The sequence below is a fragment of the Berghia stephanieae genome, chromosome 15, assembly GCF_034508935.2.
Source record: "Berghia stephanieae isolate SIO BIC M18660-M18661 chromosome 15, UCSD_Bste_1.3, whole genome shotgun sequence".
Lineage (NCBI taxonomy): Eukaryota > Metazoa > Mollusca > Gastropoda > Nudibranchia > Aeolidiidae > Berghia > Berghia stephanieae.
The window spans coordinates 7,307,252-7,334,397 of record NC_088374.1 but is presented as its reverse complement, the minus strand read 5'-3'; the positions used below and the strand labels follow the sequence as shown (position 1 = coordinate 7,334,397).

The 27,146-nt window shown below is 35.6% G+C and overlaps 1 protein-coding gene across 1 annotated transcript in view; it reads right to left on the bottom strand.

Moving 5' to 3' along the window:
• Positions 1–24,082: 24,082 nt before the first annotated feature.
• LOC144960315 (uncharacterized) overlaps positions 24,083–27,146 on the bottom strand; it is a 41,122-nt gene continuing 38,058 nt past the window's right edge. Inside the window, exon 6 of the mRNA XM_078893371.1 lies at positions 24,083–26,499. Coding sequence (XP_078749497.1) covers positions 26,276–26,499 — 224 coding nt within the window. The 3' untranslated portion in view covers positions 24,083–26,275. The remainder of the gene's footprint in view (positions 26,500–27,146) is intronic.

Genomic DNA, 27,146 nt, shown 5'->3' with positions numbered 1-27,146 from the left:
TCATCATCATCATCATCCTCATCCTCATCCTCATCATCATCATCATCATCATCATCATCATCATCATCATTAACAAAAAATAAATAGAATGTTAATTTCACTCACTGTCTCTGTTTAGGTTATTATTGATTTTTAAATTGTGGAATCTTTGACTCTCATCTCGACACACATTTTAATGTGTAAACAGCTGTGATGATATGTTGGGTTATGCTCTGGAATATCTTTGAGGCTATCAAAATATTTTTACACGAGTGAAATATTCACAATCAGTGTTCATTTATTCCTTTCAACTTGGACAAAAGAGTGTTCAATCCTTTCGGACTGGCTGATTAGATTGAGATTATAGTACCGCCTGCCTGCCTCAAACATGTCTGCTCTCCAGTTAAATTTAATATTTCTGTTATTTACAGTTAAATCATCATAAAGCCTTGATGGTAACAAATATTGGCTTAAGGAATTCGTTTTTTATTCACGAAGAGAAAAAGAGAAAAGAAATGTAAGTTCACTTTAGTTAAAGACAGATAAGCAAGGTTTGTGGTCTAAATCAATTTTCTTTTGGAACAAAACTATATCATAAATATCTTCGATGGAAAAATGTCCTATTATTTAATTGCTTTCTTATTCTACCAGAAAATGCTTCTGACGTCTATTGCAACAACTTGATATGACGGTTGTTTCCAAAAGTGAAATACTCAACATGGAGGAAACTTTTAATGTCACAAACGAAAGCCTGAAATCATGGATTGATTTGCTCGAAGAACATGCTTTGTCTCTGGTTTCTAACATCTCCATTCCTCCACGCCGAGGACTCCCACCTCCAACAATGTTTGAACCTTGGGAATCGGATAATTACGTTTCGAATAAAAAACTAACATATTTAGATTTCATAAATGAAGTACAGCAATATATTGATATTTTGGAACAGATTTCGAACATATTATGGATCGTCTTACCAAGTTTTGGCGTTATCACCAACATATTTAACATTGTCATCTTTTATCGACAAGGTGTTTTCACGGACACTTGTACGCCAATTCTCTTTATCATGTCTATTTCAGACTTTTGTCTGTCAGCCGTGATTATTTTGGCAAAATACGAACATCAGATGTTTAGGCATCTGTTATATGAAAATATATATATTTCATTTACCGAGTTATTTTTCCGAGAGGCATTTGAAAGAACTAAAAAAATGACTATAGATTTCAGCTGTTGGATTACAGTACTGTTGTCACTGGAACGAATGATATGCGTGGCCTTTCCATTCCAAGCTAAAAATTTTTTCTCCCCCAAAATTTCTGCTTTCGCCAGTCTTGCGATATTTGTTGGTTGTTTTATATTGCGTTGTATAGACATGAGTGCAAGCAATGCGTTCCAATGGTACCCTTTTGGTCCAAGTGCCAGTAGGTACTTTTTAATATTTGTGTACGACATTTTATTTGGGCCAATTATAACAATATCCCTTGTTCTATTGTTCAACACAGTGACTATAGTTAAGATAAATATGTCCAAACGATTCCAAAAGTCATCGGCATCCAGCTACAAAATAGAAAAAGAAAACCCATCAACAGCAACAGGGCACAAAACATCTAGTCAAAACACACATAAAAGCAAAGTGAACAAAGAAATCAAGTTAACTCGCATGATGTTGTTTATCTCTTTTCTTTTTTTAATCACATATTCCTTGACTGTTTTAAACACTATACTTGAATTGAACAAAAACAGTCCATTGTTGTTGAATTCCTTCAGTGTAGTTGTATTGTTTCTAATCGAAGATTTGTCTTCGTGGTTTCAAGCAGTTTTCGCTACTTGTAATTTTATCATATATTGTATTATGAGTTCAAAATTTAAAAAAGAACTTGTGCAAATTATTGTTTCATTAAGTTGTAAATCAATTCATAAGGAGAAAAAAAGAGGATTGAAACACCCAAAAGACTCTAGATTAAAAGCAGATAACACGCACTGAAATAGCAAAAAGCTATTAAACTATAACCAATCAATTTAAATAACAATTTTAATTTTAAAATAGTAATGTTACGACTGGTCATATTTTGTCTTCTTTTCTCACGCTACAGAAACTGGCATGAACGCTAGCTCTTTTTCTTTTTACGTCTGAAGGGGACCAGTATTCCCTCTAAGGATTTATTATTATTATTATTATTATTATTATTATTATTATTATTATTATTATTATTATTATTATTATTATTATTATTATTATTATTATTATTATTATCATAATAATAATAATAATAATAATAAAAAATAATAATAATAATAATAATAATAATAATTATTATTATTATTATTATTATTATTATTATTATTATTATTATTATTATTATCATTATTATTATTATTATTATTATTATTATTATTATTATTATTATTATTATTATTAATTGATATACCTTTTGTATCCACAAGTAGTGCTCAGAGATGATTTACAATAGTTTTTTGGTATCACACAAGTTCATTCATTCGACTACGAAATCACTACAACAGTCACACACACACACACATACATACATACATACATACATACATACATACATACATACATACATACATACATACATACATACATACATACATACATACATACATACATACATACATACATACATACATACATACATACATACATACATACATACATACATACATACATACATACATACATACATACATACATATCTTGTCCGAAGTTCATATAGAATCACAAAAAGCAGAATGAAAAAGATTTGTTTTTAAATGTCATTTGAAGACTGGTAAACATTCACATTGTCGGGTTTTAGGAAGTAAAAAATTCCATAAATGGAGTCGAAAATGCAAAACCACGATCAGCAAACTTTGTTCTTGGGATGTTTTTCTCCATTAACGAAGAACTACCGGATTACACAGATCGAGTTGGTTTATATTCCCCGACAAGGCATTCAAGGTATTCAGGTGATGTATGGTGAAGGCAAGTGTAAACAAAACATGCGATTTTGTATATTATTATTTTCTCTATTGGAAGCCAGTGTAGTGACTTAAGGACCGGTGTTATATTATATGGTCCCAAGGCTATGTCCTTGTATTATAGCAGCTTTGTCTTGCATCAACTGTAGTCAGTTCAACAATATTTTTGGTAGGCCGTAACAAGGCTTGTAACAAGGGCATGGATGAGTATTTTGCATGTTTCGTCAACAATAACATTTCGTTTTCTGCATATCATTTGGAGAGAACCATGAACCGCCTGACAGCACTTTGTTATGTGTACACACATGTCTAGGTGAGTGTCAAAGAAGAAACCCAAGTTTCGAACGACATTGGAATTTTTAATAACAGATTCTCCGAGGGACATTTGTTTAATGAGTATATCCTTTCCTGTCTTTTTGAAAAAAAATATTTCCTTCTTTAGAAAAATTGTAAAAATTATATCACAAGATTCACTGAAACATGTCCCAAGGAGTGGAATAAAAATTAAATGTAGAAATAAATGTTAAATGGTTTAAAATCACAAACTTTACAAAAACAGCAAGAGTACAGTTAACACGTCTGCCTGATAGGAGTACTACACACTATAACAGTAGGATAAGATCCTATCTCTAGTAAAGTAAATGAAGAGAAACCTATAGTAGGCGTCCATCCCAGGTTCACTTGGGTCGAAATGAAATCCAAGACCGATAACAACAGCAGAATGGATAAAACATTTCGTTATCGGTCTTGAATGTATTTCACACTTAAATTAAATTAAAAATAAATGGAAGTGCAAAAGAAATACTCCAACGAGTGACATATACGCAGCTTGAACGCTATTTGAATCCACAACCTGCAGGTCGTCATATATCATTAGACAACACCTTTTAAACAAATAATTATCCAGTAAGCTGGCGTACTGCAGAAAGACACTATTTAAAATCTAGGACGGAAAACATATCTTTCAAATATTGATAGTTTTATTGAACAGTATCGTGGCAAAAACTCTCAAACCAAGGATCTCACGAGGTCCCAGATTTCAGAGGGGTTTTCCCAAGAGAAGAGTAATTTAAATCGATCGATAATAGAAAGAGGAGATTTTCTGGCCAAATCTATAAATATGTGCGTCTCAATATTATGGCAATTTACTGGATAGCAGGTGAAGTAAAAAAACAAACAAACAAAACAAACTCACCCAAAACAAAAAACAAAACAAAGTAAACAGAGAGACGAATGATAACTCTCATAAATTATCAATCCGCAATAGGAAAACTAGTGTAACGTCAAAGTACTGGCTTGAATGTCGTTGAAATGTGAAATGGGTCATCCCGAGAACTTGATACATAAATGACCTTCTGGTTTCCGAGTGATGGCATCTTATTTATTTTTTGGCTAAATAAATGTTGGGCGTCAATAAAGACCATCAATCCTCGCTCTTTTACAAGTCGTGTAACCATAATAATCTGACTATACATGCTGATACTAAAATAGTTATGTCACCTTATTATTCAATATAAACCTGGTCATTGTTAGTCTTTCTGAGGACTGGTTACACACTTCCAAATATTTTGGAACCGAGGGAGAGGAAGGGTTTATGTTGTGATTTCTGCTTCCCATAATGAGAGAGGTCTTGACCATTGTTTCAAAATGCTCAAAGGAAAGGTTGATCAAGCCGTTCAAACAATAAATGTGAATAAAAATGATTATAGTAACTTCAAATATGTGAACAATGCCAAACTCGGGACGTTTCAAGATCAAAACACTGTTCCTTTTAACTTTAAAATTAACTAAATGAAGTGAACATTGTATGTAATGATAGATTGGGTTACAATCAAACTCAACTCAAGCCTTATATCAGTTTATGTTACCCATTAAAAAGAAAGTTCTATATTATCCCTGTTCACGAGTGATTTCAATTTTTCCTAGTCATTTATGCAGTATTTTGAGAAAGAAAATGTGTTACATGTTGTGATGCGTAGTATAACACCAATAATGATGCAAGCGTTACATGTCATGTTGTCAGATATTTCACCAAGTAGTGTTACATATTATGTTGCGTGGTATTTCACCCTTAATGATTAAGCTCTACACGTTGTGTTGCGTGGTATTTTACCCTTAATGACATATGTGTACATGTTGTATTGTATGGTATTTCACCAAAAGTGATACCTGCGTTAAATGTTATTTTGCATGCTACGACCGCTACATGATGCGCTGTGTGGTATTTCATACCAAAAATGACACAAGCGTTATGTATTGTTTTATGTGGTATTTCACCCTTTGATTTAAGTGCTAAAGTTGTGTTGCTTGGTATTTCACCAATGATACAATCGTTACATCTTGTATTGCGTTTATATCACCCTTAATGAAACACGCACTACATGATGTGTTGCTTGGTATTTCACTAAAAATGACACAAGCGTTACATATAGTGTTATGTGGTATTTAATACCAAAAATTATACAAACGCTACATGAAATCACCCTTCACCTGCCATTATTGTTAAATGTCCTGATATGATCTTTATTCAATAATTCATGTTACCAGATATTTTTCATATCTGTATGCATATGCACGTGTTGGTGAAAGTGTGTGGTGTAAGGATACGTGTGTGTGTGTGCGTGTGTGTGTGTGCGGCTTGTATAGATGGGTGTGTGTACAAAAATGTTTATAATGACGTTTTACAATTGTGTGGTGATATTTCACCAAAGGTGGTACAACCGCTAGATAATGTGTTATATATGTTTCACCAAAATGATACAAGCGGTTAAGGTTCTGATACGTGGTAGTTCACCCTTTATGATACACATGCTACATATTACTTGGCGTGGTATTTCACAACATAATGATACGATCGCTACATGTGTTGTGTAGTATTTCACACCAAAAATGACACAAGCGCTATATATTGTGTTGTGTGCTATTGTACCCTTAATGATACAAATGCCACATGTTGTGTTGTGTGGTATTTCACACCAAAAATGACACAAGCGCTATATATTGTGTTGTGTGTTATTGTACCCTTAATGATAAAAATGTCACATGTTGTGTTGTGTAGTATTTCACACCAAAAATGACACAAGCGCAGCATATTGTGTGGTGTCGTATATCATCAAAAATATTACAAGCGCTATATGTTGTGTTGCGTAGTATTTCACCAAAATGATGCAAACGGTTTATTTTATGCTGTGTGGTATTCACCCTTAATCATACAAGTGCTACATGCTATTTTATATGGTATTCCACCATTAATGATCAGTCGGTACCTGTTTTGTGGTTTGGACTTTACCAAGAATAAATACTACTAAATTTACTAAGTATTTCAAATTATCTTGGATCAGAAGCAACTGATAACCCAAATAATTTTACTCCACGTCCTGGGCAACAAGAACAACAACGATAATAATAATAATAATAATAATAATAATAATAATAATAATAATAATATAATAATAATAATAATAATAATAATAATAATAATAATAATAATAATAATAACAATAATAGTAATAATAATAATATTTAATAATAATAACAACAATAATAATATATTTATTATTATTAAAATAATAATAATAATAATAATAATAATAATAATAATAATAATAATAATAATAATAATAATAATAATAATAATAATAATAATAATAATAATAATAATAATAATAATAATAATAATAATATGTAACTTCTGTAGCACTCCATTCCACCAAAAGTGCTCGGAAGAGTTTTACATATACGCATATGCGTTCATATATTATATCATTCAACAAAATAATAATATTATTGACAGAAAACATAAAGGAAATAATATGTCTTCAGAGGCTTTAAAGGAGGACAGAGAACTACGGTGTCTGGTGTCCGCTGAAAGAGCATTCCACACAAAAGGAGCAGAATATGCGAAGGCACGTCGTGAAAAACTAGTCTTAGGAGTCAAACGGTCCAATTATAGGGAAGTAGATGATTGGAGAGAGCAATTCGGATTGTAAATAGAAATAAGAGATGACAAGTAGTTGGGAACAGTGTCATGAATGCATTTGAAACAGTAACAGGCAAGTTTGTAAGCAATCCGCTTCTCCACGGAAAGCCAATGCAAGTACTACAAGACTGGAGTGATGTGATCTGACTTTTTTGATTTGGTAACAAATATGAGCAGCTTTATTTTGGAGTAGCTGCAGTCTTGCAATCGATCTTTTTTGGCAACCCGTAGAGGAGGGAGTTGCAATAGTCAAGTCTAGACGTAATCAGTGCGTGAACTAGCATTTTGAGTGCGTTTTCGTCGATAAGGTTCCGCACGTATACAATCTTTCTGAGCGAATATTTTGACATAATTTCGAGATGTGAGTCTGCATATCCAAAATTAAAAAAGTCATTTAAATACAAACCTAAATTTTTGACATCTATAGAATTTTAAAATTTGGATGTTATTTATCATAATGTACTTCATTACGACAGTATTACCTTTTTTCCTGAACACAAAGAGTTCGGTCTTCCCGTCAATGAACTTGAGTTTGTTCGTTGACATCCAAGACGCTATGTGTTTTGCACTAGGTCTGATGGAGTAGTTTTAACAAATTCACAATCGTTCAAAGACATTGGTCAATAAAGTTTCGTGTCATCGGCATAGATATGATGGTCGACACCATGAGTCACCAACACATTGCTTAAAGGATCAATGTGAAGAGGTCTTGGTCTAACACACACCCTTGAGGACACGTAATTGAGCACTACTGAAAGCAAGGATATAAAACTTGATCACTTCAGTTCTTATATGCGCAATATCCACTAAACAGCCTCACAAGGGATGGCGAGGCCACATCGGCACATAACTGTTAAGGTTGAGACAAGGGGCACGATAGGCGATATAATAATTATTTTCCACAGAGATAACGTTGTCACCAGTCTTGAAAATTGTACATCCCAGTTAGGTGAGAGAATGTAAATAAAGAGTCTTTTCCAATGACTCAGGTATGCGAAGCTCAAGCCCGCTCGAACCCTTGACTTTCGGTCCACAGGCGAGTGCCAAACCAAAAGACAAAATGGCCGTGCAATTACCCACAAGTGTATCCAGTCTTGTATATGTGCTTACCTGAAGAGTTCTACAAATGTTTCCGCGGTCCAAAATTTCAGAGATTTTGCCAAGATGAAGGTAATTTTAATCGAGATATATTTGAAGGGCGAGTTTTCTGGCCCAAATTTGCTGTGGATTTGGGGTGTTCCAATTCGGACATTATTCCAGTTAGGAACCCTTTCCGTATGCTATTTTAGCACCTAATTTTAAAAAGGAATTGTGACATATAGGTGGTTTTTGATTTAACACATAATAAAATTTCCGTGTAATTTCATTAAATAAATCGTCTCTTAAAATCATTGTCTCACTCGGAGAATCGGGTACGAGTTTCTCCCATCGCTTTTTCACTAATTCCAGGCATCTTACAGTCGGAGCAGCAACATAAAGCAACACTATTCGCAATATAAATCCGTACTATTGAAAAGGGCTTTTCACATTTTTTTTTCGATTTTTTTTCGAGGTTGAACATCATCTGGAAGAATTAGAAAAGTAGGTAAGTATGAAAATATATTAAAATAACTATTGAAAACGTTTGCCACCAAATCACCAAATCAATTGTTTTAATGCAGACATTCGGTTGTTCCAATTTGGACACCCAGTTGTTCCAATCCGGACACCCAGTTGTTCCAATCCGGACATCCGGTTGTTCCAATCCGGACACCCAGTTGTCCAATTCAGAACCCCCTCTGTATTACATCAGACATCTGGCTAAGGATTATATTCCTCCTCATCCACCTCCTCCCTTTAACTCTCTCCTCACCAGCAATTTTCAGAATTTTCCCTGAAACTTCACACCCACCCAACACAAGAATATATTTTTTTTCTACTCAAACAGAAAAGGAACAAGTACATTCCATACATAATATTATAGTCCAGTGTCTAATTTTTATCGCTATAACAAAATATTCTCTTTATAATTTGTGATCTACAAAGGATATCAGAATGAAAAAACTGTTGGTAGCATCGTAACAAATGTGACAATTTTTTTTTCCTATGGATGGTAAGGAGAGGGCTAAAAAATCAATTGCATTAAACTAATTAAATCGCGTAATCTCCGCTGCTTCAGAGACTGGTACTGGTTGTCTTCTTTTTCCTTTTACAAATTGAGAAATTCATCAACTAAGATTACGATTAACCAACCATCAACATAAATTAGGCCTATCTAGTTGCAAGATATATGATGAGGAAAATACTTGTATACATATTAAAAAAAAATAATTAATTCCATTTAAGGTTATAAAACTAGTACAACAGTTCCTGTCAGTACCATGATCTCCTTTGACTGTTTGCTTTTGAATTTCTATGTAATAATAGTTCAATAAACAAATATAGAAGCTCTGTAGTTAAAATTTAATATAGAAAATAGATTAATGTGTTGAACATGGGTAATGAACATTCATAGCACATTAACACTTTTATTGTCATTGTGTGTATAATATATTTAACGAGCACTACTAAGGTATAAAAAGAAAGAAAACAGAAAGAAAATTTAACTGTTATATAGCTCAGTATGCATTAAACGAGCTCAAAGCGCTTTACAAGCGTTCCCTGATAAACAGTAACATACAACATATAGAACGAGACATGACACGTAGCAGGCGATATTACAATTATATTTTCGAGTGAGACGACGCTGTTAACGGCCAGATACTCATTTTACACCTGAGTACGGTGAGGTAATGTGAGCAAAAAGCCTTTTCCAAGGACTCAAAAATTTCGAACTGAGGGATTTCCGATCCAAAGGCGAGTTTCATACCACCAGACCACATACAAATACTAATAATGCAAAGAAATTGAAGCATGGGTTGCCTTACTTTTCAAGAGAGAGAGAGAGAGGGGGGGGGGGGGTCCGAATTGGCACAACTGGGTGTCCTAATTGGCACAATGGAGTGTCCGAAGTGGAACATAGGGTCTTCATAGTGGGACATGTAACTAGGACCCATAAATCAATGGAGTGTCCGAAGTGGAACATAGGGCCTTCATAGTGGGACATGTAACTAGGGCCCATAAATCAATGGAGTGCCCGAAGTGGAACATTGGGTCTTCATAGTGGGACATGTAACTAGGGCCCATAAATCAATGGAGTGTCCGAAGTGGAACATATGGTCTTCATAGTGGGACAAGTAACTAGGGCCCATAAATCAATGGAGTGTCCGAAGTGGAACATTGGGTCTTCATAGTGGGACATGTAACTAGGGCCCATAAATCAATGGAGTGTCCGAAGTGGAACATAGGGTCTTCATAGTGGGACAAGTAACTAGGGCCCATAAATCAATGGAGTGTCCGAAGTGGAACATAGGGTTTTCATAGTGGGACATGTAACTAGGGCCCATAAATCAATGGAGTGTCCGAAGTGTAACATTGGGTCTTCATAGTGGGACAAGTAACTAGGGCCCATAAATCAATGGAGTGTCCGAAGTGGAACATAGGGTCTCCAGAGTGGGACATGTAACTAGGGCCCATAAATCAAGACCAAACGCACAGATATAATGTTTTAATGGACAAGTATTTTATCTAAATTATTAATGAATGATATTTGATACATATGCAACAGATATTTTCACAATTGTGACCCTTCGCCTCAATATGGTATTAAGTCGGGTTGGTTAAGATGTTGAAAATTGAATTTATAGCCAGAGAAATCAAACTTGAGTTTGTATGATGTATTGAGGAGAATGAATGCCATTTTTAGGGTACTAATGCTAACGATTTAAAATTTTGACCAGTTTAATATTAAATTCAGCTTTTAATCATTTTTTCCGTCCCGACACAATACCGTTTTGAGACAATGCGTTACAATTACTCTCTGTGTTCAGCCAATAAAAGTCATTGAGCTGAGGGAGCCGTTTTCGGGGTCCGAATTGGAATGCCCAACCCTACGTATTTTTCTTTCATTCTACGGGAGTGCTGTTGTTTTAATCTATTGTTACTGAATCTTTACAACGACGAGTTAACAAAATGCTTCATAATGAATATTATATGAAGAATGATTAAACCATTTGGATCTCCCTAGTACAGACGAATGGGAGCGATCTATATTCGTGTTTTCGTCCAACCAGGTCATCAATCACGTGATTTGTTGCTGTCCAACGATTGAATATTTCTCTAGAGATGTAAACACGCTGCTTTGTTTACAAAAGTTATAAACATACCCGTGTATCAAGCTGAATAAAATGACCAATCGTTATGTTAGATATTTAAAAAGCTGTGAACACTTTTCACTAAGTGGGTCACTTGGAGCACATTTTGCAATGTGACCAATGACCTCAAGCACATGGAAAGTTAATATAGATCGTGCCCATTCGTGGTGACTTGATAAAAATTTATAGATTGATTCACATGATTAACAACATTGATTCATCACAATTCACCGCTTTCTCTAATGCCACGATTTCAAGAGGATATGTGGTCTTGTGGCATGACACTCGCTTTCGGATAGGTGAGTCCTGGGTTCGAGCCTCGTTCGGTGTATAGTTGAGTCCTTGGAAAAGGCTGTTTACTCACACTTTCTCACCGTACTCAAGTATGAAATGAGTACCTGGCCGTTAACAGCGTTGTCTCTGTCCGGAAAATTTGCAAAATCGCAGAAAGCCGTCATGTCTTGCTCTTCATGTTAAGTGTTGCTGTTGGCGAAGGGCCTCCTGTAAAGCGCTTTGAGCATGTTTAGAGGATATTTCTTTATATAAAGCCCAATAAGTTAGCTCAATTATCGTTGACACGGTGAATGGAAGGTCTAAGTCCAAAAATACGAGTCGATCGCATTTGTTTTTATTTTCGGAAAACGCATCTGGCCATTATGGAGATGATCTAAAACATCTTTTTGTGTGCTCGAGGTCATTGGTCACATTGCAAAAGGTAGTCAAAGTGACCTACATACTGACATGTGTTCACAGCTTTTGAATTATGTATCGTCATGATTTGTCACATTATATATTCAGCTTGACACGTGGCTATGTTTACAACGTTGATAAACAAAGCAATCTTTTTTTCATACATTTGTTGGGTGTGTCTTTTTTACGAAACCCGCCGAAACCCGCCGAAACCCTGCGAAACCCGCCGAAACCCGACGAATCCCGACAAAGTTATGGGAAGTAGGTGGCTGTGGGGAGTGAACCTAGAGCTCAGGGAAGTGTACACCATTGGGGAGTGAATCTGGGACTGGGTTTTGGCGGGTTTCGTAAAAAAGAACCAGTGCTTTTTTACGAAACCCGCCGAAACCCGCCGAAACCCGGCGAAACCCGACAATATCCAGCAAAGTTATGGGAAGTAGACAACTGTGGGGAGTGAACCCGAGACTCAGGGAAGTGTACACCAGTCGGGAGTGAACCTGAGACTAAGGTTATCGGCCGGTTTCGGCGGGTTTCGTAAAAAAGAATTAGTGCTTTATTACGAAACCCGCCGAAACCCGCCGAAACCCGACAATATCCGGCAAAGTTATGGGAGTTTGGCAACAGTGGGGGGTGATCCTGGGAGTCAGGGAATTGCACACCAGTGGGGAGTTAACCTGGGACTGTGTAAAAAGGATATCAGTGGGAAATAAACCTGGGACTAAAGGGAGATGGATACCATTGAAAGTTGAAGCCTGATATGAGAGTTTGGTACCAGAGGAGAATGAACCTGACACTATAGGAGGTGGGCGCCAGTGGGGAGTGAACCTGGGACTATGTAAACAGGATATCAGTGGGAAATAAACCTGGGACTAAAGGGAGGTGGATACCATTGGGAGTTGAAGCCGGATTTGGGAGTTGGGTACCAGAGGAGAGATAAACCTGACACTATAGGAGGTTGGCGCCAGTGGGGAGTGAACCTGGGACTATGTAAAAAGGATATCAGTGGGAAATAAACCTGGGACTAAGGGGAGATGAATACCATTGAAAGTTGAAGCCGGATATGAGAGTTTGGTACCAGAGGAGAATGAACCTGACACTATAGGAAGTGGGCGCCAGTGGGGAGTGAACCTGGGACTATGTAAACAGGATATCAGTGGGAAATAAACCTGGGACTAAAGGGAGATGGATAAAATTGAAAGTTGAAGTCGGATATGATAGCTTGGTACCAGAGGAGAATGAACCTGACACAATAGGAGGTGGGCGCCAGTGGAGAGTGAACCTGGGACTCATGGAATTGCACACCACTGGGGAGTTAACCTGGGAATATGTATAAAGGATATCAGTAGGAAATATATCTGGGACTAAAGGGAGATGGATACCATTGGGAGTTGAAGCCGGCTTCAACTTTCAATGGTATCCATCTCCCTTTAGTCCCAGGTTTATTTCCCACTGATATCCTTTTTACACAGTCCCAGGTTAACTCCCCACTGGTGTCCAATTCCCTGACTCCCAGGATCACCCCCACTGTTGCCAAACTCCCATAACTTTGCCGGATATTGTCGGGTTTCGGCTGGTTTCGGCGGGTTTCGGCGGGTTTCGGCGGGTTTCGTAATAAAGCACTAATTCTTTTTTACGAAACCCGCCGAAACCGGCCGATAACCTTAGTCTCAGGTTCACTCCCGACTGGTGTACACTTCCCTGAGTCTCGGGTTCACTCCCCACAGTTGTCTACTTCCCATAACTTTGCTGGATATTGTCGGGTTTCGCCGGGTTTCGGCGGGTTTCGGCGGGTTTCGTAAAAAAGCACTGGTTCTTTTTTACGAAACCCGCCGAAACCCAGTCCCAGGTTCACTCCCCAATGGTGTACACTTCCCTGAGTTCTGGGTTCACTCCCCAGTGCCACCTACTTCCCATAACTTTGTCGGGATTCGTCGGGTTTCGTCGGGTTTCGGCGGGTTTCGCAGGGTTTCGGCTGGTTTCGCAGGGTTTCGGCGGGTTTCGGCGGGTTTCGTAAAAAAGACACACCGCATTTGTTAAGAATTATCCAATCGTTGGACAGCATGTGATTGATGATTCCGTTGGACGAAAACCTTAATATAGATCACTCCCATTGGTGGTTCCTCCGTGACCTTTCGTTACTATGCCTGACAAACTATTAACCCTCTCCTTACCACTTGCAGCAAAATCATAACAGTTGTTACGACACAAATACACATTTTTCTTACTCAGATATATTTTGTACATCACAAACTTTGAAGAATGATTTTTGTTTAATCATAAAGTTGTTATCTAGAGAGCTTGTTTGAGTTTTAAAAATAAATGTTTATGCTGGGTAAGCCTGCCATTTTGGGAAAATACTGAAAATGATCGGTAAGGAGAGGGTTAACCTGGATGAATTTTATTTATTTCTTATATAATTACAAGTCCTGGGTTATTCAGTTGACATACAGTGCTTACACCTCTGAGATTTACGAACATTATCGGATATTGTGTAAATAACAATGTGAAATTGAATGTAAGTTTCAGTTTAATTACAAAAAAAGGTCAAATGGACGTTTCGGGTTGCACTTTTATCAACAAAACAGGATTAATGCAACACTACAGATGAATGAGATAATGTAGTAGTGGCGTTGTTTATATGAATTTCACATTGTTATTTATTTCTTCGAGCTTCGAGCCTCAACATTTACATTACGTCGGATATTGTATTAAAACTAGCTAATCGAATATTTCAATAGGTCCATTTTTTACTCGTTATAAAACACAGTATTGATGGTCCTGACCCTGAACCAAATACCCATTAGACAAATGAAATGGATTCAATAGTCTGATGTCACGTCGCCCAGCAACGGCGGCCATCTCGGTTCTAAACAAAGAAAATATGTACTTTTTAGTCTTCATGCTGGCTAGAACTTTTCATATGTCTTGTGATCAGAATGTCTTAAAGTCAAAACATGATCAGATTTATAATGTTTTTTTTTTCCATCTGGATACGCTTTTATGCTAGTCGGAGAAATATTTCATAAGGGCGTCCGCCATTGTTCCAATAGTTTAGAGCCAGTTACTAAGTTACCATGCGTCATTATGAGGGAAGTGACGTCATGACTGTTGAAGCGTATTACTTGCCTATTACATGACGCATCACGTCCTATTTTGAGCAATACTCACAATTTTTACACAGACGATTTATTAAAATATGCAGTCTCTTCGGGTGTTGCAATGCGCTATCTTCATCTGTGAGCCATAAAATTATGATAAATACTCATTTATTGACGGAATGACCTAATTCTTTGTATTTAAGTAATGTTGGACAGGTGAGCGGGAACACATTGATTATATATTATGTTAGTAACAGACGTGTTAATCATAAGGAACGTGAAATATATTGTGTTATATATTATGTTAGTGACAGGCGTGTTAATCATAAGGAACGTGAAATATATTGTGTTCTATATTATGTTAGTGGCAGGCGTGTTAATTATAAGGAACGTGAAATATATTGTGTTATATATTATGTTAGTGACAGGCGTGTTAATCATAAGGAACGTGAAATATATTGTGTTATATTATGTTAGTGACAGGCGTGTTAATCTGGAGGTAGCGGGAACACACATACACGACCAACGCGAAGTTAGTTGGCCAGCAGTTAAGCTTAATAGCCAATATTCTCAACACAAACATATAACATAGAAACAATTGAGACATTGAGTATGCTCCGGTATATGGGGTGAATTTTTAATTCAGAAAAGTGAGTGGAGCAGGCACTTATGTTGGTAACAACAAGAGATGAAGTGAGTAGAAAAGTGCCAGAAGACAATAGAGAATTTAAAAAATTCGCTGCGAGACTGACCATGCTTCGCTACGGAATATTGACTATGGAATTGTCTACCAAATGTGACCCTTCGCCTCAAAACGGTCTTAAGTCGGGTTGATTAAGATGATGACATTTGAATTTACAGCCAGAAATATCAGACTTGTGTTGAGTTTGTACATTTTATTGAGGAGAATGGAGACCATATTTTAAGGTGCTAATGCCAACAATTTATATTTTTGACCAGTTTAACATTAAATTCGGCGTTTAAGCATCTGGTTTGTTCCGACATCATACCGTTTTGGGACGACGGATCACAAATGAAGTCGCGAGAGAGGCTCAAGATATTAGCTACGTTTGGAACCGATACTTTTAAAGCAGTCGATGGCGTTGATGGTAGATCGTCTCTCTCGATGCCAGGCAGAGATGCCGTTACAGTCACCATCGCTGAACAAATGTTTTATTCTCTATTGTGATCTGGTACTTCAAAGGACTTCATTTATTTTTTAAAAACTTTTGTCGACAATACTTTTCCTTCAATCACACAGATGAAATAAAATGGCTTCAGCCATGACCTACATTACATATTTTGTATTACCAACGTATTCCTCCGATTGGACAGAGAGCTATAATGACTTTTACCATGACCTAAATCACATATTTTGTGTTAACAAATGTATTCCTCCAATTGGAGAGATGAACTAAAATGACATAAACATGACCTAACTCACATATTTTGTGTTAACAATTTTATTCCTCCGATTGTACAGATAAACTAAAATGTGGTCGCCCTTATTGATTTGATCAAAAAGAACTAATTCAAAATTCACAAAGAAATGTTTACAAACTTGATATTAATGCCGTTTAAGCTAAACGAATGCATTATGCATGCTATTTATGCAGGCAAACGCCAATCTGCCAAATCATGATCTCCAAGCAGATTTTATAAAGGTTGCAAGTTATTTGCGGCTATGTGGTCTGGTGGTATTACACACTATTCGGATCGGAATGTCCTGGGTTCGAGCCACGATCGTCGCATAAATGAGTCCTTAGAAAAGGCTCTCAACTCACATTCTCTCACCCTACTCAGGTGTAAATTGAATACCTGGCCGTTAACAACGTCTCTATCCGAAAAAAATTGTAATATCGCCTAACAAGCGCCATGTCGCGTTTTACATGTTACATTTTGTTGTTGATCAGGGACCCCTTGCAAAGCACGTTGAGCACGTTAAGTGGTATTGTGCTATATACAACCGAGAGCCGTTATTTCCCAAAATGAAAAATAAAGAAAACGAATGGGAAAAGGAAAAGGGGCAAAAGAGGAGGCGTGAAAAACCGACTTCATAGACGAGGATCTAAACCACCACTCCCTTCAATAATACTTTCCAATGTTAGATCTCTTCGTAATAAGATAGACACCCTCACTGCTCTCTCCAAGTTTGATTATGATTATAAAAATGCATGCATTATTTGTCTTACGGAAACATGGCTTTCGTCTATGGACACCGATAGTAGTATTGATTTGGCAAATTTTACTTTGTACAGAAAGGATAGAGACACGTCATTAGGGAAAAACAAAGGGGGGAGATCTATGCATATACGTGAATGATAGATGGTGTAAAATTGTAAATATAAAAGATCAAATTGGCACGCCTGATAATGAACTACTTTCTATGTCTCTACATCCACACTACTTGCCTCGGGAGTTTCGGGTTGTCACCATTGTTAATATTTATATTCCACCTAGCGCAAAAATTGATAAAGCATACCAATTAATAAATGAGCATGTATCGTCATTACTACTACGTCACCCGGACAGTCCAATTAATTATTGTTGGTGATAATAATCACTGTCAGCTGCCCATGGCTGGACTAGAACAGTTCGTCACCTGCAAAACACGAGGAAACAACACGCTTGATCTGTGCTATAGCAATATAAAGAACGCCTACAAAGCGCTACAAAAACAACCGATAGCCACGTCTGATCATAATACAATTCACCTAGTACCGACGTACATCTCTAAATTAAAGAGTGAGAAACCAACTGTAGTATATCGCCATATCTGGACTCAAGAGGCAATCCAACGACTGAACGGCTGTTTTGACTGTACTCGGTGGGAGACATTAATGGTAGAAGGTGACAGTATTGATGAATGGAATGAAACTTTGACATGTTATATTGCATTTTGTGTGGATTTATGCGTGGAAAAAAAGAAATTAAGATATTTCCTAACAATAAGCCATGGGTTACAAAGCGACTGAAATATTTACTCAATGAAAAGAAAATTGCCCTATATGAGTGGTGACATTAAACTAGAATTTGAAAAGGGAAAGGAGATCAGAAATACAATAAAAGAAGAAAAGGTTGAATACAAAAACAAAATGGAGCGACAACTGAGATCGGGCTGCGCAAGGAAAGCGTGGGAGATGATAAAGCAAATGGGAGGAGTAGACCAAAAGAAACGAACATTCCCACAAGGAAAAACGAAAACTGATGTGAACAAATTAAATGATTTTTACTGTCGTTTTGACAGGCTCCCACCTGTTCACAACAGTTTGTCAAATAACAATGAGCCACCTCCAAGTGTTGAAGAAGAAACTGTAAGCTCCCTCTTCCGGAGATGTAGAGAACATAAAGCACCAGGATCAGACAACATTACCGGAGCTATTTTGAAAAACTGTCACCAACAACTGGCTATACCTTATACAAAACTTTTTGAAAGGTCAATCGATGAACAATCAGTGCCAGTACTTTGGAAAACATCGATTGTCGTTCCAGTTCCAAAAAAGCGTTGTCCGACCGTATTGAACGACTTCCCACCAGTGGCGCTTACATCGCTTGTAATGAAATGTTTAGAAAAAAATTTAAAATCTGAGCTCCTACAAAAATGTTATGACCTGAAATTGCTAGATCTGTACCAATTTGCATAACAGCAACATATCGGTGTAGAAGACGCACTATTAACCGCCACAAATTCGATCTCAAAACACTTTGACCAAACGCCCTCGAATTACGCCAGAATCCTGTTTGTCGACTTTTCGTCAGCTTTTAATGCCATGAACACATATATTTTGCTTCAAAAGTTGTGCAACATGGATATTCCAAACTACCTTATTAAATGGTATAAAGAGTTTCTGACCCATAGACCGCAATGTGTAAAATTTGGTGAACATATCTCCAACAAAAGAACGTTGTCGAACGGATGTCCCCAAGGCTGCGTGAGTTCCCCAATCCTGTACATCTTATACACCAACGACTGCAGACCATCCTTTGAAAATTGTTTTATAGTGAAATATGCAGATGATACTGCTATTCTTGGCTTATTAAAAGATAAAGTTACCGAAAATAATTATTTCAAACAAATAAATATATTCACCGATTGGTGTAAACAAAATCAACTTGAATTAAATGTTGAAAAAACGAAAGAACAGGTGTTTGGTGTAAAAAATAAAAACGACTTAAAGTGTGTGGCGATCGGTAAAGATGATGTTGAGATAGTTGACTATTTTAAATATTTAGGAATAACCATTGATAGTTCCCTCAATTTCTCTCAACATATTAATATAATATCTAAGAAAGTTGCCCAAAGATTATACATCCTAAGGAAATTGAGAACATTTCAAGTAAGGAAGAAAACTATGTTAAGAGTTTATGACATTGATTAAAAGTGTAATTGCGTTTGGCTGCACCATATGGTTTGGAGGATGCCGACTTAAAGATAAATCAAAAATTTCAAAATCTTTCAAAAAGGCATCAAAAATAATAAACCATCCTCTTGATGGAGTAAAAAGAATTCATGGAAAAGCAATAGAAAGGAAAGCATTCTCAATTACCAACAATAAAAAGCATATTTTATACCATGAATTTAGTCTTTTACCATCTGGAAGAAGATTTTGTCCGATTAAACGTAGAATTAACAAGTATAAATCAACGTTCGTTCCATCAGCAATACATTTTTTGAATATTTCATATGGTACAAAAAAACCAAGGATTGATTCGTTGACTGATTAACTGATTAATTTATTTAATGTAAGATTAACTGATAATGATGATAATTTTTGGTGTCGAATTGCCACAATCGTAACAAATTGAAAACGAAATGAATATGTTTATGTTGTGTATATCGCACGTGTGAAAGAGAGAGAGAGAGAGAGAGAGAGAGAGAGAGAGAGAGAGAGAGAGAGAGAATGAGAGAGAGAAAATAAGTAGGAGTGAAATATCTGTTCAATGTTACAGTTATCGTTTAACGTTATAACAAGTGTAACTAAATGACAAATTGCCATATTTATGTACAATAAAGATCTATTATTATTATTATCATCATCATTATTATTATTATTATTATTATTATTATTATTATTATTATTATTATTATTATTATTATTATTATTATTATTATTATTATTATTATTATTATTGTTATTATTATTATTATTATTATTATTATTATTATTATTATTATTATTATTATTATTATTATTATTATATATAAAAGCTCAATTTTTTAAAGTTATTTATTAATTTATGCAAAATAGTCTAAGACTCTTTTAGATTTGCCCTAATTCTTTTTCCATTGGAAAAAATGCATCAATAGCTACAGGGAATAAATTTGGCCCTCAACTCTATTTCTTTAAAGAATAAATTACGGAAATTGACTTTAGTTTCACATCTTGCAGAAAACCTTCAATGAATAAAGATAACTGTTTCCCGTTTACATCCACTTTACAATATCTGGTCCTGTCTGACATGACACCGAATTGAAGCCATAGGATATATATATATATATATATATATATATATATATATATATATATATATATATATATATATATCTTTTCTTTTAAAAAATATAGCCTTGTGGAGAATATTGTGCTCTTTTGAGTCAATAAAAAAATGATACGGCGCACTACTCTACTGAAAGATTTCAAAATTAGAAATGTATTTTTTACAGATAGATAAACAGATAACTTGATTTCCTTTTATAATTTAAAGTCAGTTTGAAAGTTCGTTGAGTCACACAGATATCATAAAATACGTACCGACGACACTCTCAAAAACAACCAATTTCGTCACTGTAAATAGTTGTCAGTTTGGCGTTTTTACGCAAATCGTTGCATTCGAAATAATGTATTCACTTAATTACTTTACGGAATTCAGATCTACACTTAGTTTTCAACCGTTTTTATTTATTTATGACATCAAGTATTATTATTGCCCCTATAATGCAGTCAGTGTGATGGTTTCGGAAGATCAGAAAGAACAAATGGAAAATCAGAAAATAAAATGATAGAACAGCAAGGCCAACTTAAGAAGATAGAAGGTCAAGGTGAGAAAATTCTAATTGTCTTTTCGTACATCGAGATAATTTGGTTGCAACTATTACATTAATAGATTCAGATGCAGGAACCAACATTGTATGATCAGATGACAAAAGAAAAGAATATAATTATAATTCTAGGGAAAATTCGATAAGATACCTTATGTTTACTATGCAATATAAATAAGATCTATCATCATCATCATCATCATCATCATCATCATCATCATCATCATCATCATCATCATCATCATCATCATCATCATCAACATCATCATCCTCATCATACTCATCCTCATCATCTTTATCATCATCATATCGTCATCATCATCATTATCATCATCATCATCATCATCATCATCATCATCATCATCATCATCATCATCATCAACATCATCATCCTCATCATACTCATCCTCATCATCTTTATCATCATCATCATATCGTCATCATCATCATCATCATCATCACCATCATCATCATCATCATCATCATCATCAACAACGACAAAATCAACAATAACAACAGTAGCAATAACAAAAAGCAGATGCAGCACTAAAGATTCCTAAGTCCATTTTTTGCCATATTTGACTTAACCAATCGAACCAGAATTATATCAATTGGTTTAGAATCACAAAATAGAATTAAAGTCCTGTTATCTTCATACGTGGAGAAAGGCGGGGGTCAAGTGGGTAAGACATTGCACTCTGACGCGGAATTTTTCAGGTTGAAAGCCCAGTTCCAGTACTTTTGGTTTGTTTTCTTTATATCTCGGACAACCCTGAAACTTGCTCACTTTTAACAACTAACGAGGTTGATATCAGATGTTAGTTGGATTGATTATCAATATTCCTTCATGAAATGCGGCTATGTGGTCAGTGGTATGACACTCGCTTTCGAATCGGAAGGTCCTGGGTTCGAGCCTCGCGCTCGGCGCATAGTTGAGTCATTGGAAAAGGCTCTTTACTCATTTTCTCTCATCGTACTTAGGTGTAAAATGAGTACCTGACCGTTAACAGCGTTGTCTTTATCCGAAAAATTGTAATATCGCCTAACAGGCGGCATGTCCCGTCCTACATGTTAAATGTTGCTGTTGACCAGGGACCCTTGTAAAACGCTTTGAGCACATTTAGTGGATATTGCCCTATATAAAGCTCAATTTTTAAACAATTTTTAATGAAACTTTGGTCTGTGACAAACAGGATGTCAAACTAGTTTTGTGACAATCTTGTTGCATGACAAACTAGGAATGTGATAAATTTGGTCTAGACAAATTATTGGGTTATCGAAATAATTGCATAGGGGCAAGTTTCCAATGGGTATTCAGTATCTAGTGGTTGGGCAAGAACTGACACTGGCAGCTGCTTTATGCCATGCACGAATGGCGTCACAAATTTCCAAACTCAAGGAAGAAGTCAATCCCAATGTGCACTTATCTGCAAGCCTGATAACCGAATTCTTTTTTGGACTCATTTATATGATGGAAATATGAAATGTGGCGCCAAATATTGTCTGTACAACAATGATCATCTAGGTCCATAAGCATTTTCGGATGTCATACCTGCATATATGCGTGCACGTTGGGCTTTGCCTTTGTTTACGAAGGTAGACGAAATGATGGTATCTGATTTGGTACATATAGGGTCAGATTAAATAACAGGATTGACATGGCAAAGAAAGGAATGACCGCTCTAATTAATATCTGAAAAGACAAATCCATAGGCCAAAATTGGCGGCTATGTGGTCTAGTGGTATGACACTCGCTTTTGGATCGGAAGGTCCTGGGTTCGAGCCTCGCGCTCGGCGCATAGTTGAGTCCTTGGAAAAGGCTCTTTTTTTACTCACATTATCTCATCTTACTCAGGTGTAAAATGAGTACCTGGTCGTTAACAGCGTTGTCTCTGTCCGAAAAATTGTACTATCGCCTAACAGGCGTCATGTACCGTCCTACATGTTAAATGTTGCTGTTGACCAGGGACCCCTTGTAAAGCGCTTTGAGCACATTTAGTGGATATTGCGCTATATAAAAAAAGCTCAAAAGCTCAATTTGAAAATAAAATTAATAATAGTATTGGTGTGGACAGTGATGACCCACGGCGCAGAAGGATCGACTCTCAAGAACAAAGACGTAAAACGTATAAACTCTGATGAAATGTGGTTTTACAGAAGGATGATGAGGATAAGCTGGATGGAAAAAAGAACAAATAAAAGCATACTGGAAGAGCTGGAAGTCATGCCAGAGCTATTAAATGTAATTAAAAGGAGAAAACTCAGTTTTTTCGGTCATATATGCTGAAACCCATGCACGCTGATGAAAGATGTGATACAGGGGAAAATGGAGGGCAGACGAAGAAGGGGAAGACCTAGGCCTAGTTATATAAAAACATCCTAGAATGGACAAATATGAAAGAAAAAGAGTTATACGATACCGTCAACAGACGAAGGGAATTGGCAGACTTTTGTCATCACATTTCGTGACCTAGATTTTTTTCTCTTCCATTGAATTTATGACGAATAGGCACACCCTTTATATAACTCATCTATTCAAGTCATTAAAACCCTCCTGTCCAAACTTGTCTGTTTTCTCAGGTTTAAAAACGTTACTTTTCTGTCGTCGAATTAATAGACCGCTAGGCATGTCTTGTTGAAGACAGTATAAATACCATCTGTTAGCATCATAGCATTTCAACGATTGTACAGGTTTATCTCCCCTGATACGTGTCCTGTTCTTTCTATATAACGTGTAAAAATAATTAACGGTCCACCAACGTTGTTAGATTTTAAAAGCTGATGAAGATGTTTATGCTTTTCATTGAATAATGAAAAAATACATTTCTAGGAATGGTTTTTAATAAGTACCGGAGTGTGACCCCTAGGATCGATATCGCATTTTTGAAAATGTCTAAACCTAACTCTTGATAAAATTGCGTCATGCGATCAATTGCGGTCAACATTGGTCCTAAATCACGAATATTGTAGAGCATTAAAAAGTATTTCATTGATCTCATCCCTTCATCTTCCCACACTTTCTCACAATACGCATAGTCTTCTTGAGAAATGGTGCAATTTTTTAATGAACTGAGAAATGCTGATATAGGCGGTGGATACATTTCCTTTAATATGTCTAAACTGTCAAAGTATTCGTAAGGGAAAAAAAAGACTTCTGTTCGGTTACATTATAGGCTTGAGAAAAATTTGAGTAACTAAATCCTGGTGCAATATAATTACAAACATCTAAATATTTTAACTGATCATTTGATACACAAAGAAAATTGTTGTTCTTTTTTACTACTTTGAAATTTTCTGTTTTCATTAATCTCTTTACCAGGTAAGTGTTTAGAACATTTAAATCATACATTTTAGAATTGAAACCAATCACAATCATTTGATGAAGATAGCGATCTAAAACAGCTTTCAATTTATGATTATCACCAATTTGTTCATACTCAGTTTTGATTGTCGTTTCACCGAGAAGAGCAAAGGCATACACGCTGATTTCTTCCAAGTAAGACACCATACGGTTGACTAATTTTTGAGGCTCCCCTTCAGATATGTAACATACGGGTTTTTCGTAACTTGGAACATTTGAAGCGATTGCTATAGACATAGGTAAGTGTCTAGCATGATACATCGTTCGACTCGTTTGAGCTTTCGGTTTGAGCAAGTTATTCTTATCAAAATAAGACTCGATATCAAAGGTGCACCTAAACGGATACACGTAATCAGGATCAATACAAATTCCAGCTTCTGATAATTTCTCCAAATCAGTAGGAAGAAGTTGAAAAATCCCACCCGGGTACCTAGATTGAGTTGCATTTCCCTTACCTATTTTCTCGTGGCGTAACAAAGTTGAATGATTTGTCCAAAGTTTGCTACAATGACAACAACAGAATATTTTAATAGCCTTATCGGGGTCTCTGATATAATAAATTTTTGACAACCCAAAATACATGAATTAAAGTGAAGCTCAGGCTGAGATGATGGTTTTGGGTAATAGGCATGCATTTAAGATGGCTATGGATTAAATGTCTTCAGAAATGTGATGTTAGTGTTGATTTCTTTCACAAAATAGGTGAAATGATATAAATGAAAATTCCCCCACCCCCTGATATACCCTCTTGTTAAAGCTAATTTTTGTGCCAGAAAAGTGCTATCATATTATATCGACATTAAAAAGGATGACTTGACAACCTAGGACTTCAGGAAGAATATTAAAAATGGCTCAAAGGGATTCGATAAGAGTATCCCAGAAGTCGTACACCAGCCAGTTTTTTTTTTAAAATAAAAAGACATATGAAAATGGCAATTTCAATGATCATTAAGATGCTCAGTTCTTCTTTATATAATTGGTGTTGTTGTTGTTGTTGTTGGTGTTGTTGTTGTTGGTGTTGTTGTTGTTGTTGTTGTTCATACTTTGTTGACTATTTCTGTGTTGATCTTTGGACACTCAATCATTATTGCATCATTAAACAATTTCATTCGTAATCTGGAAAGACATGTTTTTAAAAATGTGGCCAGAACAAAATGTACTTTAAATATCATACGATACGTTTTCAATATCTCTAAAACCTCATAAATCACCTAGACTTTGTTCATAATAATATTGAAGAATGGCAGAATCTTAAATTTAGATTCAATAATTGATGACTTTTATTTAAAAACCTGTTGATTAATGATAAGTTATTATGTGCTCTGTAATCAAGTAATCGAAAATTAATTTTCATGTCGACTTCATCAGAAATTGATAATTTAAGTTTTTGAAGCTTTAGTAACAAAAGTCAGTATGTACAACCATAGAAAATAGTATTTAAATTACCCTATTGTCGCATGATATATGCGTAAAATGAAAAGAGTAAAACAGTACCAAAGAAAGAGAATAATTCATCATCATCATCATCATCATCATCATCATCATCATCATCATCATCATCATCATCATCATCATCATCATCACCATCATCTACACCTCCACCATTATCGTCACCATCATCATCATAATATAAATATGCATTTTACTATAAATCTGAAATATGTCTATCAGTGTATTGCAAAATAAGAAAGGAAATACAAGGGAAAAACCATAATTAGATATCATCCCGCCTTGAATTGGGAACAAACATTTTACTACACCAGACGAAAAATCATTTTAGCATTATTTCTGTTTCAGAACACAAAAAGAAATTGTCACTTTACACAATATAATATAACAAAAACCAAGAAAACTTGAGTCTTTTCGTGGGGAAATATTATCTAAACGCGCTGAAAGAGTAATTTAAATCATGTCTTTTTAGTTCAAACGTTTGATCAAGTGTCCTGAAAATCCAGTGTAGTGATCCCCCCAAGGTATAGATGTTCTGCTTATCACATTTCTCACTTTACACTTCACCATATCTCCTGAATTTAGTTCCACGACACTTGTCACAGATGACTGATCATAATCGTCCTTGCTTTCAGCCATTAAAGACGATGTGATCTTATCGTTGACGTAAATGTCCACTTGAATTAGTTTATCTGTTGAAAAGATACAGGTAGATAATGAAATTCAGACATTGTATATCGAAGACACGTTGCTGAAATCATGGAGTTTCCTTCAAAACTGCGTCTATTTTTGAAATATATATATATATATATATATATATATATATATATATATATATATATATATATATATATTATAAACAAATATCATTACATAATAGTGCTCAACCTTTTTATAGAAGTAGTTATTTATAAAATATTTCAAATATAATTATGATCATCTTCTACAATATTGTTTCGAGCATTCGCTCTCATCAGGATGTAAGATGGGGATGATATTTAATTATAATTCCATCAACTCCAACATTTTGATTTTTAAAAAGATTCAATAAACCGAATGTAAAACGAGGTTAATGAAAACGTTATGAACAAGGGGAGGGAGGGAAGGGCATGTATAGTCACACAAAACGCTGGGATTTATGAAATTATAATCAAATATCATTCTCACCTTACAGGTGAGTATTCATTTGATTAAAATAATTCCATCAATCCTCAACACTTTGGTTGACATTCCATGAGATTTCGAAGCCATTGAATATTATCGAATTCAACACCTTTCGGGTAGGTACGAAGTAAAGACCTTACCGCTGGGCCACGGTGCCCAATGTAATACGATAATA